Raw genomic sequence first — 15,710 nt, forward strand, 5'->3', positions numbered from 1 at the left:
TTTCATGTGTCTCTTGGCCATCTGTATTTCTTTTTTGGAGAACTGTCTGTTCAGTTCCTCTGCCCATTTTTTAATTGGGTTATTTGTTTTTTGTTTGTTGAGGCGTGTGAGCTCTTTATATATTCTGGACGTCAAGCCTTTATCGGATCTGTCATTTTCAAATATATTCTCCCATACTGTAGGGTTCCTTTTTGTTCTATTGATGGTGTCTTTCACTGTACAGAAGCTTTTCAGCTTAATGTAGTCCCACTTGCTCATTTTTGCTGTTGTTTTCCTTGCCCGGGGAGATATGTTCAAGAAGAGATCACTCATGTTTATGTCTAAGAGGTTTTTGCCTATGTTTTTTTCCAAGAGTTTAATGATTTCATGACTTACATTCAGGTCTTTGATCCATTTTGAGTTTACCTTTGTATATGGGGTTAGACAATGGTCCAGTTTCATTCTCCTACATGTAGCTGTCCAGTTTTGCCAGCACCATCTGTTGAAGAGACTGTCATTTTGCCATTGTATGTCCATGGCTCCTTTATCAAATATTAATTGACCATATATGTTTGGGTTAATTTCTGGGGTCTCTAATCTGTTCCACTGGTCTGTGGCTCTGTTCTTGTGCCAGTACCAAATTGTCTTGATTACTATGGCTTTGTAGTAGAGCTTGAAGTTGGGGAGTGAGATCCCCCCTACTTTATTCTTCTTTTTCAGGATTGCTTTGGCTATTCGGGGTCTTTGGTGTTTCCATATAATTTTTGAATTATTTGTTCCAATTCATTGAAGAATGTTGCTGGTAATTTGAGAGGGATTGCATCAAATCTGTATATTGCTTTGGGCAGGATGGCCATTTTGATGATATTAATTCTTCCTAGCCATGAGCATGGGATGAGTTTCCATTTATTAGTGTCCCCTTTAATTTCTCTTAAGAGTGACTTGTAGTTTTCAGAGTATAAGTCTTTCACTTCTTTGGTTAGGTTTATTCCTAGGTATTTTATTCTTTTTGATGCAATGGTGAATGGAATTGTTTTCCTGATTTCTCTTTCTATTGATTCGTTGTTAGTGTATAGGAAAGCTACAGATTTCTGTGTGTTAATTTTGTATCCTGCAACTTTGCTGTATTCCGATATCAGTTCTAGTAGTTTTGGAGTGGAGTCTTTAGGGTTTTTGATGTACAGTATCATATCATCTGCAAATAGTGACAGTTTAACTTCTTCTTTACCAATCTGGATTCCTTGTATTTCTTTGTTTTGTCTGATTGCCATGGCTAGGACCTCCAGTACTATGTTAAATAACAGTGGGGAGAGTGGGCATCCCTGTCTGGTTCCCGATCTCAGAGGAAATGCTTTCAGCTTCTTGCTGTTCAGTATAATGCTGGCTGTGGGTTTATCATATATGGCCTTTATTATGTTGAGGTACTTGCCCTCTATTCCCATTTTGCTGAGAGTTTTTATCATGAATGGATGTTGAATTTTGTCAAATGCTTTTTCAGCATCTATGGAGATGATCATGTGGTTTTTGTCTTTCTTTTTGTTGATGTGGTGGATGATGTTGATGGATTTTCGAATGTTGTACCATCCTTGCATCCCTGGGATGAACCCCACTTGGTCATGGTGTATGATCCTTTTGATATACTGTTGAATTCTGTTTGCTAATATTTTATTGAGTATTTTTGCATCTACATTCATCAGGGATATTGGTCTGTAATTTTCTTTTTTGGTGGGGTCTTTTCCTGGTTTTGGTATTAGGGTGATGTTGGCTTCATAGAATGAGTTTGGGAGTATTCCCTCTTCTTCTATTTTGTGGAACACTTTAAGGAGAATGGGTATTATGTCTTCTCTGTGTGTCTGATAAAATTCCGAGGTAAATCCGTCCGGCCCTGGGGTTTTGTTCTTGGGTAGTTTTTTGATTTCTGTTTCAATTTCTTTGCTTGTAATTGGTTTGTTTAACTTTTGTGTTTCTTCCTTGGTCAGTCTTGGGAGGTTGTATTTTTCTAGGAAGTTGTCCATTTCTTCTAGGTTTTCCAGCTTGTTGGCATATAGGTTTTCATAGTAGTCTTTAATAATTCTTTGTATTTCTGTGGAGTCTGTCGTGATTTTTCCATTCTCATTTCTGATTATGTTGATTTGTGTTGACTCTCTTTTTCTCTTAATAAGTTGGGCTAGAGGCTTATCTATTTTGTTTATTTTCTCAAAGAACCAGCTCTTGGTTTCGTTGATTTTTGCTATTGTTTTATTCTTCTCAATTTTGTTTATTTCTTCTCTGATCTTTATTATGTCCCTCCTTCTGCTGACTTTAGGCCTCATTTGTTCTTCTTTTTCCAGTTTTAATAATTGTGATGTTAGACTATTCATTTGGGATTGTTCTTCCTTCTTCAAGTGTGCCTGGATTGCTATATACTTTCCTCTTAAGACTGCTTTCGCTGCATCCCACAGAAGTTGGGGCTTAGTGTTGTTGTTGTCATTTGTTTCTATATATTCCTTGATCTCTATTTTGATTTGTTCATTGATCCATTGATTATTTAGTAGCATGTTGTTAAGCCTCCATGTGTTTGTGAGCCTTTTTGTTTTCTTTGTAGAATTTATTTCTACTTTCATACCTTTGTGGTCTGAAAAATTGGTTGGTAGAATTTCAATATTTTGGAATTTACTGAGGCTCTTTTTGTGAGCTAGTATGTGGTCTATTCTGGAGAATGTTCCATGTGCACTTGAGAAGAATGTATATCCTGTTGCTTTTGGATGTAGAGTTCTATAGATGTCTATTAGGTCCATCTGTTCTAGTGTGTTGTTCAGTGCCTGTGTGTCTTTACTTATTTTCTGCCCAGTGGATCTATCCTTTGGGGTGAGTGGTGTGTTGAAGTCTCCTACAATGAATGCATTGCAGTCTATTTCCCTCTTTAGTTCTGTTAGTATTTGCTTCACATATGCTGGTGCTCCTGTATTGGGTGCATATATATTTAGAATGGTTATATCCTCTTGTTGGACTGAGCCCTTTATCATTATGTAGTATCCTTCTTTATCTCTTGTTACTTTCTTTGTTTTGAAGTCTATTTTGTCTGATATTAGTACTGCAACCCCTGCTTTCTTCTCACTGTTGTTTGCCTGAAATATGTTTTTCCATCCCTTGACTTTTAGTCTATGCTTATCTTTGGGTTTAAGGTGAGTTTCTTGTAAGCAGCATATAGATGGGTCTTGCTTTTTTATCCATTCTATTACTCTATGTCTTTTGATTGGTGCATTAAGTCCATTTACATTTAGGGTGACTATTGAGAGATATGTACTTATTGCCATTTCAGGCTTTAGATTCGTGGTTACCAAAGGTTCAAGGTTAGCTTCTTTAGTATCTTACTGCCTAACTTAGCTCGCTTATTGAGCTGTTATATACACTGTCTGGAGAGTCTTTTCTTCTCTCCCTTCTTATTCCTCCTCCTCCATTCTTCATATGTTGTGTGTTTTGTTCTGTGCTCTTTTTAGGGGTGCTCCCATCTAGAGCAGTCCTTGTAGAATGCCCTGTAGAGGTGGTTTGTGGGAAGCAAATTCTCTCAGCTTTTGCTTGTCTGGGAATTGTTTGATTCCACCATCATATTTAAATGATAGTCGTGCTGGATACAGTATCCTTGTTTCAAGGCCCTTCTGTTTCATTGCATTAAGTATATCATGCCATTCTCTTCTGGCCTGTAGGGTTTCTGTTGAGAAGTCTGATGTTAGCCTGATTGGTTTTCCTTTATAGGTGACCTTTTTCTCTCTAGCTGCCTTTAAAACTCTTTCCTTGTCCTTGATCCTTGCCATTTTAATTACTATGTGTCTTGGTGTTGTCCTCCTTGGTTCCTTTCTGTTGGGGGTTCTGTGTACTTCCATGGTCTGTTCGATTATTTCCTCCCCCAGTTTGGGGAAGTTTTCAGCAATTATTTCTTCAAAGACACTTTCTATCCCTTTTCCTCTTTCTTCCTCTTCTGGTATCCCTATAATACGAATGTTATTCCTTTTGTATTGGTCACATATTTCTCTTAGTGTTGTTTCATTCCTGGAGATCCTTTTATCTCTCTCTATGTCAGCTTCTATACGTTCCTGTTCTCTGGCTTCTATTCCTTCAATGGCCTCTTGCATCTTATCCATTCTGCTTATAAATCCTTCCAGGGATTGTTTCACTTCTGTGATCTCTTTCCTGACATCTGTGATCTCCTTCCGGACTTCATGCCACTGCTCTTGCATTTTTCTCTGTATCTCATCCCACTGCTCCTGCATTTTTCTCTGTATCTCATCCCATTGCTCTTGCATTTTTCTCTGCATCTCTGTCAGCATGTTCATGATTTTTATTTTGAATTCTTTTTCAGGAGGACTAGTTAGGTCTGTCTCCTTCTCAGGTGTTGTCTCTGTGATCTTTGTCTGCCTGTAGTTTTGCCTTTTCATGGTGATAGAGATCGTTTGCAGAGCTGGTACAAGTGACCGCTGGAAGAGCTTCCCTTCTTGTTGGTTTGTATCCTTTTCCTGGGAGAATAGCGACCTCTAGTTGCTTGTGCTGGGCAGCTGTGCGCAGACAGGGCTTCTGCTTCCTGCCCAGTTGCTTTGGGGTTTATCTTCGCTGTTGCTGTGGGCTTGGCCTGGCTGGGGCTGCTCCTCCAAAATGGTGGAGCCCTGTTGGAGGGGGAGCGGCCAGGAGGCTATTTATCTCCATAAGGGGCCTCTGTGCTCCCTGCTGCCCAGGGGGTTAGAGTGCCCAGAGATCCCCAGATTCCCTGCCTCTGGTCTAAGTGTCCTGTCCTGCCCCTTTAAGACTTCCAAAAAGCACTCTCTAAACCAAAACAACAACAGCAACAATGAGAGAGGGAACAGAAAGAAAGAAAGAAAAAAAAAAAAAAGGAAAAAAACAAGCGATTTTTTTTTTTTTTTTTTTTGTCCTCAGGTGCCGGTCCCAGGCACCCGCTCACTGGTCCTGCTGCCCTGTCTCCCTAGCACCAGGGTCCCTGTCCTTTCAAGGCTTCCAAAAAGCACCCACCCACTGGTCCCGCAGGGAAGGAACGCTCGATATTCTTTGTCCTCAGGCACTGGTCCCAGGCACCCGCTCACCAGTCCCGCCGCCCTGCCTCCCTAGCACTGGAGTCCCTGTCCCTTCAAGGCTTCCAAAAAGCACTCGCCAAAAAGAGAGAAAAAAAGGGGAAAAACGCGTGATTTCTTCCGTCCTCAGGTGCCGGTCTCAGGCACCCACCCACCGGTCCCACAGGGAAAAACGCGGGATATTCTTTGTCCTCAGGTGCCGGTCCCAGGCACCCGCTCACCAGTCCTGCCGCCCTGCCTCCCTAGCACCGGGGTCCCTGTCCCTTTTAGGCTTCCAAAAAGCACTTGCAGAAAAGAGAAAAAAAAAAGGGGGAAAAGGCGCGATTTCCTCTGTCCTCAAGTGCCGGTCTCAGCACCCGTCCACCGGTCCCGCAGGGAAAAACGTGGGATATTCTTTGTCCTCAGGCGCCGGTCCCAGGCACCCGCTCACCAGTCCCGCCACCCTGCCTCCCTAGCACTGGGGTCCCCGTCCCTTCAAGGCTTCCAAAAAGCGCTCGCCAAAAAGAGAAAAAAAAACGGGGAAAAACGCTCGACCTCCTCCGTCCTCAGGCACCGGTCTCAGGCACCCACCCGCCAGTCCCGCAGGGAGAAATGCGGGATATTCTTTGTCCTCCGGCGCCGTTCCCAGGCACCTGCTCACCGGTCCCGCCACCCTGCCTCCCCAGCAACGGGGGCCCGTCCCTCTAAGGCTTCCAAAAAGCGCTCGCCAAAAAAAAAAAAAACCGCTCTGGTTTCTCTCCACCCGCTGGGAGCCGGGGGGAGGGGCGCTCGGGTCCCGCCGGGCCGGGGCTTGTATCTTACCCCCTTCGCAAGGTGCTGGGTTCCTGCAGGTGTGGATGTGGTCTGGATGTTGTCCTGTGTCCTGTGGTCTCTATTTTAGGAAGATTTTTCTTTGTTATATTTTCATAGCTCTATGTGCTTTTGGGAGGAGATTTCCACTGTTCTACTCACGCTGCCATCCTGGCTCTGCCCCCTGTTTTTTTTCTTTTTAAGATTCCACATATAAATGGGACCATATGATATTTGTCTTTCCTTGTCTGACTTATTTCACTTGTCATAATGCCCTTGAGGGCCATCCATGTTATCACAAATAGCAAGATTTCATTCTTTTGTATGGCTGCATAATATTCCATTTCCATTATGTATATGCATACCACAGTTTCTTCATCCAGTCAGCTATCAGTGGACACTTAGGTTGTTTCTGTATCTTGGCTGTTATAAATAACATGCAATAAACATGGGGGTACAGATATCTTTTTCAGTTAGTGTTTTTGTTTTCTTTGGATAAATAACCAGAAGTGGTATTGCTAGATCACATGGTATTCCTATTTTTAATTTTTTGAGGAAAAATTGTGTTAATTTCAAATTTTATTTTATTGAAAATATTTTCATGTTACTTTAGATCCTGTTTGGAACAAAATATATATAAATAAATAATAAGTACTATCCAAAATATTTGTATACACCTTGATGGTTCTTAACTTGAGTTGGGGTATCTGAATTTACTGTTTCTTATTTTAAAAATACAGCTTAGGATGATCCAACAGAAATCCCAACATAAGCCTGGTAGAAGGTGGTGCTGTAACTATTTTGTTTGATCATCATTTTGCCCTTTTGGGAGTATAGGTGGTGTGAAAGGATATATCATTTGCTGTACCTTATTTCCATAAAAGACAAAACAGATAGTCTTCGAAAGTTTATTCAGAATGAAATTAGCAGAATAGAAATACATTAGTAATAATTGTGAAAAAGAACTTGACTCCTTAACAAAGTCAGTTCTAAGGGAACAGGAGTGGACCCTAATTTTGCTCTACTTTACATCCAACTACATCCAAAGATAAAGTTGATCTGTAGACTATATCATGAAAAAAAACTAAAAAAAAAAACAAGCAACTGGTAGATTCATGAAGATCATCTGTAGTTTTAGTTTGCATAAGGTGGAGCAAGCTTGCTTTTGATCCAAGCCTGGTATTTCTGGGTTAATAGGGTGTAGATTCCAGGTTTCTTGGCATCACCACATTTATGACCTCCAGAAACTAAGGCATAGAAGGCACCTTTGCAGATCAATGGGCCACCTGAGTCACCCTGGAAAGAAGAAAATGGGCAGATAGTTGGTAAGAGTACTTGAAGTATGTGAACCCTTGGTTTCTTTGTCCTGAAGAGTGCCCAGTATAGCCTCTTGCTCAGTGTAGGTTCACTGTGTCTCTGTCTCTGTCCAGGATGATGGTCCTGTCTGTCTCAGACCATGTGTCTCTCTGAAAATTATTTATATATATACACACACATCCTTTGGTAACCAGTGACTAGTGAACTTTATTCCTTAAGGAATGGCTAGACATGAAGTTTGAAATAGCTCACTGAAATAAAAGAAATTTTTTCCATCATGAGTTTCATTTTGGTGCTTGCAGATCTGCAATCAAGTTTTTACTGAGATTGACAGAAAAGAGCAATGTTTGATAATAAATATGTTGGTGGCTGCTATTTTAGCTTCTCTGCTATCTTTTTCTTGTTTCTGCACCGTCATCTGACTGAACACAGTGCTTTGCACATACCCAGCACTTACTACTTGTTCAATAAACTGGTTGTTGAGGACCCACTCCAACAATGAAACATATAACTAAAAATTCTGTCAAGGAGAGTGACAGGGGATAGAAGGGGGGTGGCCAGGCCATTCAGATAAAGAGCTGGCTTTCAAATCTGAAGAGTGGCCTTTGTCCTGCTGTCACTTGCATGCAAACTGTAGTATTTAGTGTTCTGGTCAGCCATGAAAACAGAGCTTAAGGGGAAGATGATCTTGGGGTACCAGAGAAAAATGTGGTCTTTGAAGTCATCATTCCCTACCCCTGATAATGTTTCATGTAATGGGATGTGAATATTGTGTTCTAATCCTAAAAAAATTAGTAATGCATCTATGCTATTTGTCACCTATAAACATGTACATCTTTTTTTTTTTTTCACTACTTAGGAAATGAAATATTTTGAAATGAGTTACTGTTGTTCATTTTAGTTAGTCAACATTCTTTAAGAAACACAGCTACATATTTGAGCTTTTTGCATTTGAGTCTAATGAGACCTCTCTTGATTAATTTAAAAGATGGATTTTTGTTTGTTTATTTGTTTTGGAGAAGTGATCTCCCAATCACTAGTGACCTCAGAGTTGGCAGGCTTTCTAAGGATGGTGACACCCCTGAGAGGACGCCTGTAAACGTTACTACCTACAGTCTATTATCCTGATTAACAAACATTTAATGAGGGCTCATTGTGTGTTGGGGATGTTCTTATGACTCATTCACATTGGTAGTTGAAAAGAATAGGAAACACGGTGCAGCAGTGGACAGGAATGGTGATTTTGTGCTTTCTCTGCCTCTCCCCATCTGTGTTAGTGAGCAAATGGAACCTTGTCTGCAATAGTGTGCCGGAGTTGCCTGTTTGAATGATAGGCTCTTACCTGGCAGGAATCCTTCTTGCCTTTGTTGTCCCCTGCACAGACCATGTCTTTAGTTATAACAGGGTTGTGGTTGTAATAACTTCGGCTGTTGCAAAGTTTTCGATTTACGACAGTAACAGTGACTTCTCGCAGGGTATCAGAGGGGCTTAAAAATTCTGGGTCGGTGTCTCCCCAGCCAATAACCTTGCATTTCGTTCCAGCTCTAATATCATTTTTGGAGCTTGGGTGGAGCAGCTGGACATGCTTGTTGAGTTTTGCAGCAGTGTGAAGCTGACAGATTGAAGACAATAAATTATTTTTCATCCCCAGCAGTATTCTGCTATTAGCCTGAGGTATGTATGTGTGGTCCCTCTGTTCTAGGAGGGCGTTCTCTTCTTGAATCTACTTTGGTGGTAGCCTGCAGCTGCATTTGTGGTTGTTGCTCTTCTGAATATGCTCTTCAGTCCCTGTAGAGCTTGATGCTTGGGAAGGATGCTCAGACAGAGCAGGAATTTTGCCCAGTCTCAAGCAAGCTGACCTTTGCTCTGCGTTGGATGGCCTTCTATGAAATAACATCCATAGGTCATGACTTTGAGGGCTGGGCTGTTTCCTGCTGGATAGGAACCTTGATTATGGTCTAGACTAGGTTTGACTAGACTAAGTATGGTCTGGACTAAGTTGTAACTCACTTTGGTGTCCCTGAAGTCACTTGGTTGGCTCTGTCATGTAAATGACTTATATTTTTCACTTGCTAAGATAAAAGCATTTGCAAAAAAAGCTTTCAGTGTGGCTCCTTGGGTCTGTTGGGATGTTCCCCTCCCATGTATGTGAGTATCAGAATTGCTTTTCCTTGTATAAACTCAGCCCTGATGCACTTGAGATAAATTCTTATTTCTTTCAAGCAGTGTATGGAGTAAAATGGGCCCTTATAGTATAGGTTACAATCAGCTCAAACACGGGGAGAGTGCTAAAAAAAAGTTTTTGTGTGGATAATTTAACAATTGAAGTATGCTGTATAAGAAATGTTGGAAACATTGAAGGAAGGCAATACTACTTACCTTAACCAGCATAATATCATCTGACTCAAGATCTGATTTAAGTCTTGAGAACTGTATGAATTTTTTCACCTCAAACATTTGTTTGGAGGCTTCATTCTTGGAAAGAGAGTGTGCTCCTAAAACCACTTTTGAAGACTGGCCTTTAGCAGACCTAAAAACAACAAAGAGAAAGAAGCTACAGAATGGTTCCCAAATCCCCCAGTGAGAAGGAGTGTGGAAAAGGCCACAGACATGCAGGAAGAAGGACCTTCTCCAAGGTGACCTGCCTAGGATTAGGTGGAGTGACAGAGGTCTCAGAGGATCCAAGCACAAATGGACGCTCTCAAGGGCCAAATGACCTGCTTTCAAACCCACCTGACTTCAATTCCCCAGCATTGCAAGAGAATATCAGAACTTGTATCTACTGTGGGGAAAAAAGACTGAAATTCTAATTGACTGAGATCACGTTTACAACAAAATCATATTATTTACATAAAAATAAATTATATTTCAATATTTCTTGAGTTTGTGGGTTGAGATTTATACCCACCATTGTGAAGTTTTTTTTATCGAGGTAAAATATATATAACATAAAATTTACAATCTTAATCATTTAAAAATGTACAGTTCTATGGTATTAAATAAACTTACATTATTGTTAATCTATCACCATTATCAATTTCTAGAGTTTTTAAATCTCCCCTATTAAATGTTTTAATAACAAAAAGGTAAATTCTCTATTCAATATGTGCTAATCTGATATGTCTAGACATCTCAGTGCAACATGGATATAAGATCCATTACAGTGCTGTCAGATATGCTCACACGCTCCATTTCCTCAAGTAGAAAGATGATTTGGACAAGAAAGGAAAACTTTCCTCAAGGTGTAAAATTATTGCTGGTTCAAAACAAAGAGACTTTAGGGATTGTAGCCATTGATAATTCTACTGTGGAGATTTAGAGGATATAAACTGGTGAGTCAGAGGAAGAAACAGGAGCTTGTTTTTCTAAATCCTTGGTCATATACTGTTCTCTAACCAGTGTTTCAAATGTGTCAAAATTGATCTGATTTACTGTACATTGAATAAAGTTACTTTTACATGTGGTATGGAAATAGGAATGATTTTTTTTTGAGATCTTGACAATGCCATGTAGCCCTTTGCATACTACAAAACTATTCCATGTTAGTGTGTGCTTTAGGAAGCCACTTCAAATATTTTTATTTACTTCCAACTATTTCCTTGTCACTTGAAAAAGGGATCAAGGCAGATTATGATAAAAACACATACCCATACATACAGATTAATAAACATTAATGAAAATTAAAAGAGAACAGAAACTTATAGAGAAAGGAAGAAAAGGCTGTTTCAGGTCTGGGGAATGAGCAAGTGACAACGGTGGGGTGGGCTTGCATATGGCAAGGCTATCACTGCTGGGAATTACCACTTTTGGGTTTCTACTAAAAGAGTTTATTTTGGTTGTTTTGGGAATTCCAGCACTATTTGTTGAAAAGTTTGCCTATTGTGAAATCAGGATAGGGATGGAATTTCTCAAAGGATGTGGATTGGATTTCCTAGGATTGATTCAAACTCAAATTCAACAACTCACTAAACCCAAAGCTTTAGAGGGGAAGGATGATATAAAATCCCCAGGACTATTGCTCTAACACAGAAGGTAGGTACAAGCATCAATCACTATACACAGGGGAGGCTGTGAGGTACAAATGCGGGGTGGGAAGAGGAGTTTCAACCACAGGAAGTGGGCTGAAAATTTTCAAATTTTCCTTCACCTTTTACGAATTTCCTTGATGCATTAATGCCTTTGAAATGTTTTGGGTTTTTTCCACTGGGAGATGTTAATACCCAAAACAGCCCAAACAGACCATGCATGCTTTCTGAACTTTCCATTTCTAGTTATACTTCACTGCAATCTGTACTACAAAGGTCAATTTTTCTGCCCTCAGGATACCTGGAATTACCTGAGTCTAGGATCCCACCTCCTGATCTAGAGCCAGGTCTGAATTCGCCCAGTAATACCAGTGTCTTTCATTTGTAAGTACAGTGTTTCACTGCGGGTCATCTTTGGACCTCCTGCTTCTGAATCATCTGGACAGGTTTGTTTAAAACGTGGCTTTCTGAGTCCCGCCCTGGATTTACCTAGAGCACAACTACATGCAGGGCAGAACCAAAGTGTTGTTGACTGTGTCTTTGTCTGCTGAAGACATTCACAAACATTGTCCCTATGGAGCCTAACGATATCCTTCTCAGTGTTAAAGCCAGTGCGCTGTAGAGCCCTTTCCTGGTGAAAGGTTCTTTGACCAGAGGTGACACATATCTTAAGCAGGGGAATCAGGACCTGAACCCAGCTTTAGATTCCAAGTCCAGTGTTCTTTCTGACACCTCTATAAACCCGGTGCTAAGTCTCTTCAAGAGTTTTATTTCCTCGGCCAGGCTTCCTTGGCACTGAGCAGTGTTTCTGCTTAGACCCAGTCCTCCCAGTCTGATGGTAAAGTCATCATCCTTATTTCTTGGCGGTCTCTTGTGCTTGAGAGAGGAGGGAATGGCCTGGTGGTCAGAGAGGGGCTGCCACAATCTTATCCTCAACATGATTGGATTTTCAGATTTGTTCATCAGTGATTACCATGGAAGGTACAGATAATAATATAACAATATTAGATAACATTTATTAAGTTGTTGTGGTCTGCCAGGTTTTGTGCTAAGCATTTTACATATTTTCTCTCATTTAAACCTCACAACAGCCCTGTGAGGGAGGGATTATGATTATCCCCATTTTGCAGATGAGGAAATTGATGCTCATATACATTAACAAACTTGGGAAAGACCCACAGACAATAAGTGGAGGCTCCAGGATACAAATGCAGGAGGAATCAAAGCTCCGTTGGTTTGAATCGAAGGCCTGGATTTTTAGTCATTCTGCTCTGCATGCCTTGACTGATTTGAGATGGATTGAGGCCACGTGGAGGGGGCTGCGGCAGGGGCTGCAGAGGGTTCCGTCTATTCACTGGCCAGACCAGTGAAAGGAGGGAAGTGTTCAGCGAGGAAAGCCACTGGGGAGACTTGGAAGGCAGTGGGCAAGAGTTGGTGAGAGTTTTGCTTCTGATAAATTAAAATGCTGAAAACAAGATTATACAAGAAGGTTTTTTTTTTACTAGTTTCCTTTTATAATTGGCATGGCAACTAATAAAGGGGCCAAGTGAGTAACTGAGGAACCATGTGGATGGGTAGTGAGAAGGAAGGACCCCAGATTTGGCCTCCTTCACCATTTTGCTGAGAGAGGGGCTTGGGGTTAGTGAACTGGCCCCACAGGATACTTGGGAGTACATTTGTGGGAAGCCACCATTGAACTATTTCATAAATATTTTGAGTTTCATAAAGCTTAATATTTTTCCAAGCACCAATCCGCCTACATTTTTACACCCAAGTGTACTTAGAGGAAATTTGATCCGTATATTCTAGAATTCTTTAAACTCCAGCCATTTAAAATGATATTTAGCAATAGGTTTTTCCTTTTTTTTTTTTTTTTTAACTCCAAGAGCTCTTTTCCCCAATTTGCCAGCTTGAGAATCCACACCCACTGAGTCAGGTTCATTTGACAAAATTTAAAGTTCAGTGTAACGATACTATTCACCTGTGGATAGCACTTTATGACTTGTGAAGGACTTTACACACTGTGTTTTTAGATTAGAAAAAAAATCCTCCAATTGATTTCCTTCTTTCCATCCAGCATTTTTGGAGCATTTATAGGAAGTCAAGCTCTGTGTCTGGGGAAGTTACAGTCTATCTGAATGTGTACCATAAGCATATTTGAAGATGTGCATATTTTGAATAGAATGAACATTTATTGATAGTCCCCATCTGCCTAGTTGATCCCCAGGGACTGCCCTGGCAAGAACAGAAATGATAGGGATACAAGGGTAATTTCTCTGACACCAAGAATCCCTATAAATGAATTATATATATATTAAATTGGAAGTTAGTGGCTTGCTCTTTAGAAATAAAACAGAAGTTCTCACTAGTTGCAGGCTTCAAAATTTCTATTTGTATTTATATACTGTCTCATTAAAATGGGAAATCAAGCAAAACCCCCAAACATAGAGAAGCAAGTCAATTCAGTTGTTCCATTTAAATACAGGTGATGCTAGAGAGCAAACCGTTGTGGCTAAGAGATTCTCAAGTGAAGTGCTGTAATATTTGTAAAGAAGGAAGGTCTCATCTCTTAGCTGATTTAGGCAAGAAACATAAGAAAACATACAAACAAACATCAAACAAAAAACAACCCTCCCCCACCAAATCAAAAGAAAACAAGAATAAACACCAAATTAGTTTGCTATTGCTCTTCCTTTGTGATGGTTGCAGCATCCCAAGAAGGGTTTTGGACTTTTTTAGCTGAAGAAAGAGAATCATAGGCTGAAATGGACTTTGAGAGGTTATAGATCATCTTCAGAAAAGCTTTCATTTTAAGTATCCCAGAAAAATAGTTCTATCTCTCTCTCTCACTTTGTAAAGCATTTAAAACTTTTTCATCTGGGAAGGTTGTTGCCCTTTACAGCTGTAATTCCCAAAACGTGGGCCTCAGACCTCTGGGGTAGGGCTAGGGCAGAGTAGTTACTGTAAGGGGTTCAAAACCTGCTAGCAAAGCAGTTTCCTCATACATAGAATAATAAAATAATGGGAGCTGTAACGTATTGGTACTTTGCAATAAGCATACTAAAATATTTAAATAGATACTATTTAATCCTCAAAACCCCACAAGGCAGGTACTACAATTATCATTCCCCATTTGTTGGGTGCAAACTCAGGTTGTCTGATTTCCTCTGAGCACTATGACCTACCAAGGTCAATAATACTGCTGCTTCAATACTGTTACTGCCTTCCTAGAGGGCTTGAATTGGTCTAATGGCTTACCTGGGAAAGGTAGCCCAGATCTCCCTAAAAAGGAAAACTCAAGAGTAGAAAATGTGGATGTGGGCAGGAAAGGATAAATAAACTTACCAGATGGTCGGTTATCATAGAAGCTAATGGTAGATCAAATTCTCTCCTGGGAGAGGCGAGCTGCCTTTCTAGCCAATTTGAGGAAAAACGTGTAACCAGAAAGCACAGGTACTCACCCGGGGTGGCAGTGGGCTGCTGTTAGCACCCACTGAGGGTGGATCAGAACTCCTCCACACATGTGTTCCCCGCTGTACTGGATGGAAGCCATAAATGGCCTGGAATGAGGTGACACTTCTTTCCCTCCAATTATCTCCATGTTGAAACCTGCAAAAGAAAGGGAAAAGATTTAAAATAAAAGACAGATCGAAGCAGGCTATTTCATGTAATTCTTCTTTTGACAGTCACTGTATCACTTTCATAGATTAAAAAACCCTCCTACAGTCACCTAATTATTATTATAATTTTCCTGAGTAATCGTATGGTACATTGCAGTTTAGAGGGGTAGACATGGTTGTGAAAAATCATTTTCATTTATAATGTAACAACAATGCAATCACGGGATATTCATCCAATGCTCACATGTGGTAGATGTAGGAGATACTTACATTCTGAAGTTAAATAAGCCCCAGCTATCAGGAAAAATAGAGAAAAAGAAGGAAATGTAGTCATTTGAAAGGCTTAGATTTAAGAAGCCCAGATGAAATACTCTGACTGTAGTAGTGAAGGAAGAAGATTCTAAAGACTGAGTTTTGATCTTATAGTTTTAACTTTCTCACCACAGATGTTCTAGAGGTAAGGTTTTTCACAGTTATGTTTAGAAGTGTGAATGTGGGGAGCGTCAGATCTATGCTTTTAGCACTACTCTGGGAGAAGTATGTTGCAATAAAGAACTCATTTCTGGAGTTAACCTATTTCAATATCCATATGAGTACTTACACTGTGAATGGTGGAAGAATAAAAAAATAACCAAGCCATGTGAAAGTAATGAGGTTGCATACAGAGTTTAAAGATGTTCATTGCTCTAAAGGGATATTAACTATTTTTTTTTCTGGCAAAAAATGGTGCCTATCATATTTAGTTTCTCTGTGTTTTTCATTTGGACATAGATTCATTAAATAGGGAGACATGGAACCTTGCACAGATCATGGTTGCCTCACAATAAAGCTTAGCAAAAGCCTGAACGTCATCTGGAGACACCCATACATTTTGTAGCAAGTGTGTTCCTTGTCATGCTGTTTTCTCTAAATCTGACCAG

At 40.2% G+C, this 15,710-nt stretch overlaps 1 protein-coding gene across 1 annotated transcript; it reads right to left on the reverse strand.

The window, feature by feature from the left end:
• Positions 1–6,737: 6,737 nt before the first annotated feature.
• Positions 6,738–15,175, reverse strand: GZMK (granzyme K). The gene is made up of 5 exons (XM_017657264.2): positions 15,061–15,175; positions 14,632–14,779; positions 9,525–9,675; positions 8,488–8,757; positions 6,738–7,124 (listed from the first exon to the last, which is right to left on the reverse strand). The coding sequence occupies exons 1-5, from the start codon at positions 15,122–15,124 to the stop codon at positions 6,963–6,965; spliced, it is 795 nt and encodes a 264-aa protein (XP_017512753.2). The 5' UTR covers positions 15,125–15,175; the 3' UTR covers positions 6,738–6,962.
• Positions 15,176–15,710: the final 535 nt, after the last annotated feature.

This window comes from Manis javanica, chromosome 1 (genome assembly GCF_040802235.1).
Source record: "Manis javanica isolate MJ-LG chromosome 1, MJ_LKY, whole genome shotgun sequence".
Taxonomy (NCBI): domain Eukaryota; kingdom Metazoa; phylum Chordata; class Mammalia; order Pholidota; family Manidae; genus Manis; species Manis javanica.

Coding starts and splice junctions, on each gene's coding strand:
- GZMK (XM_017657264.2), bottom strand. CDS start 15,124: ATGACTACATTTCCTTCTTTTTCTCTATTTTTCCTGATAGCTGGGGCT. Junction 14,780..15,060: donor GGCTTATTTAACTTCAGAAT/GTAAGTATCTCC, acceptor TTTCTTTTGCAG/GTTTCAACATGGAGATAATT. Junction 9,676..14,631: donor GCAGCCCACTGCCACCCCGG/GTGAGTACCTGT, acceptor TGTTGTTTTTAG/GTCTGCTAAAGGCCAGTCTT.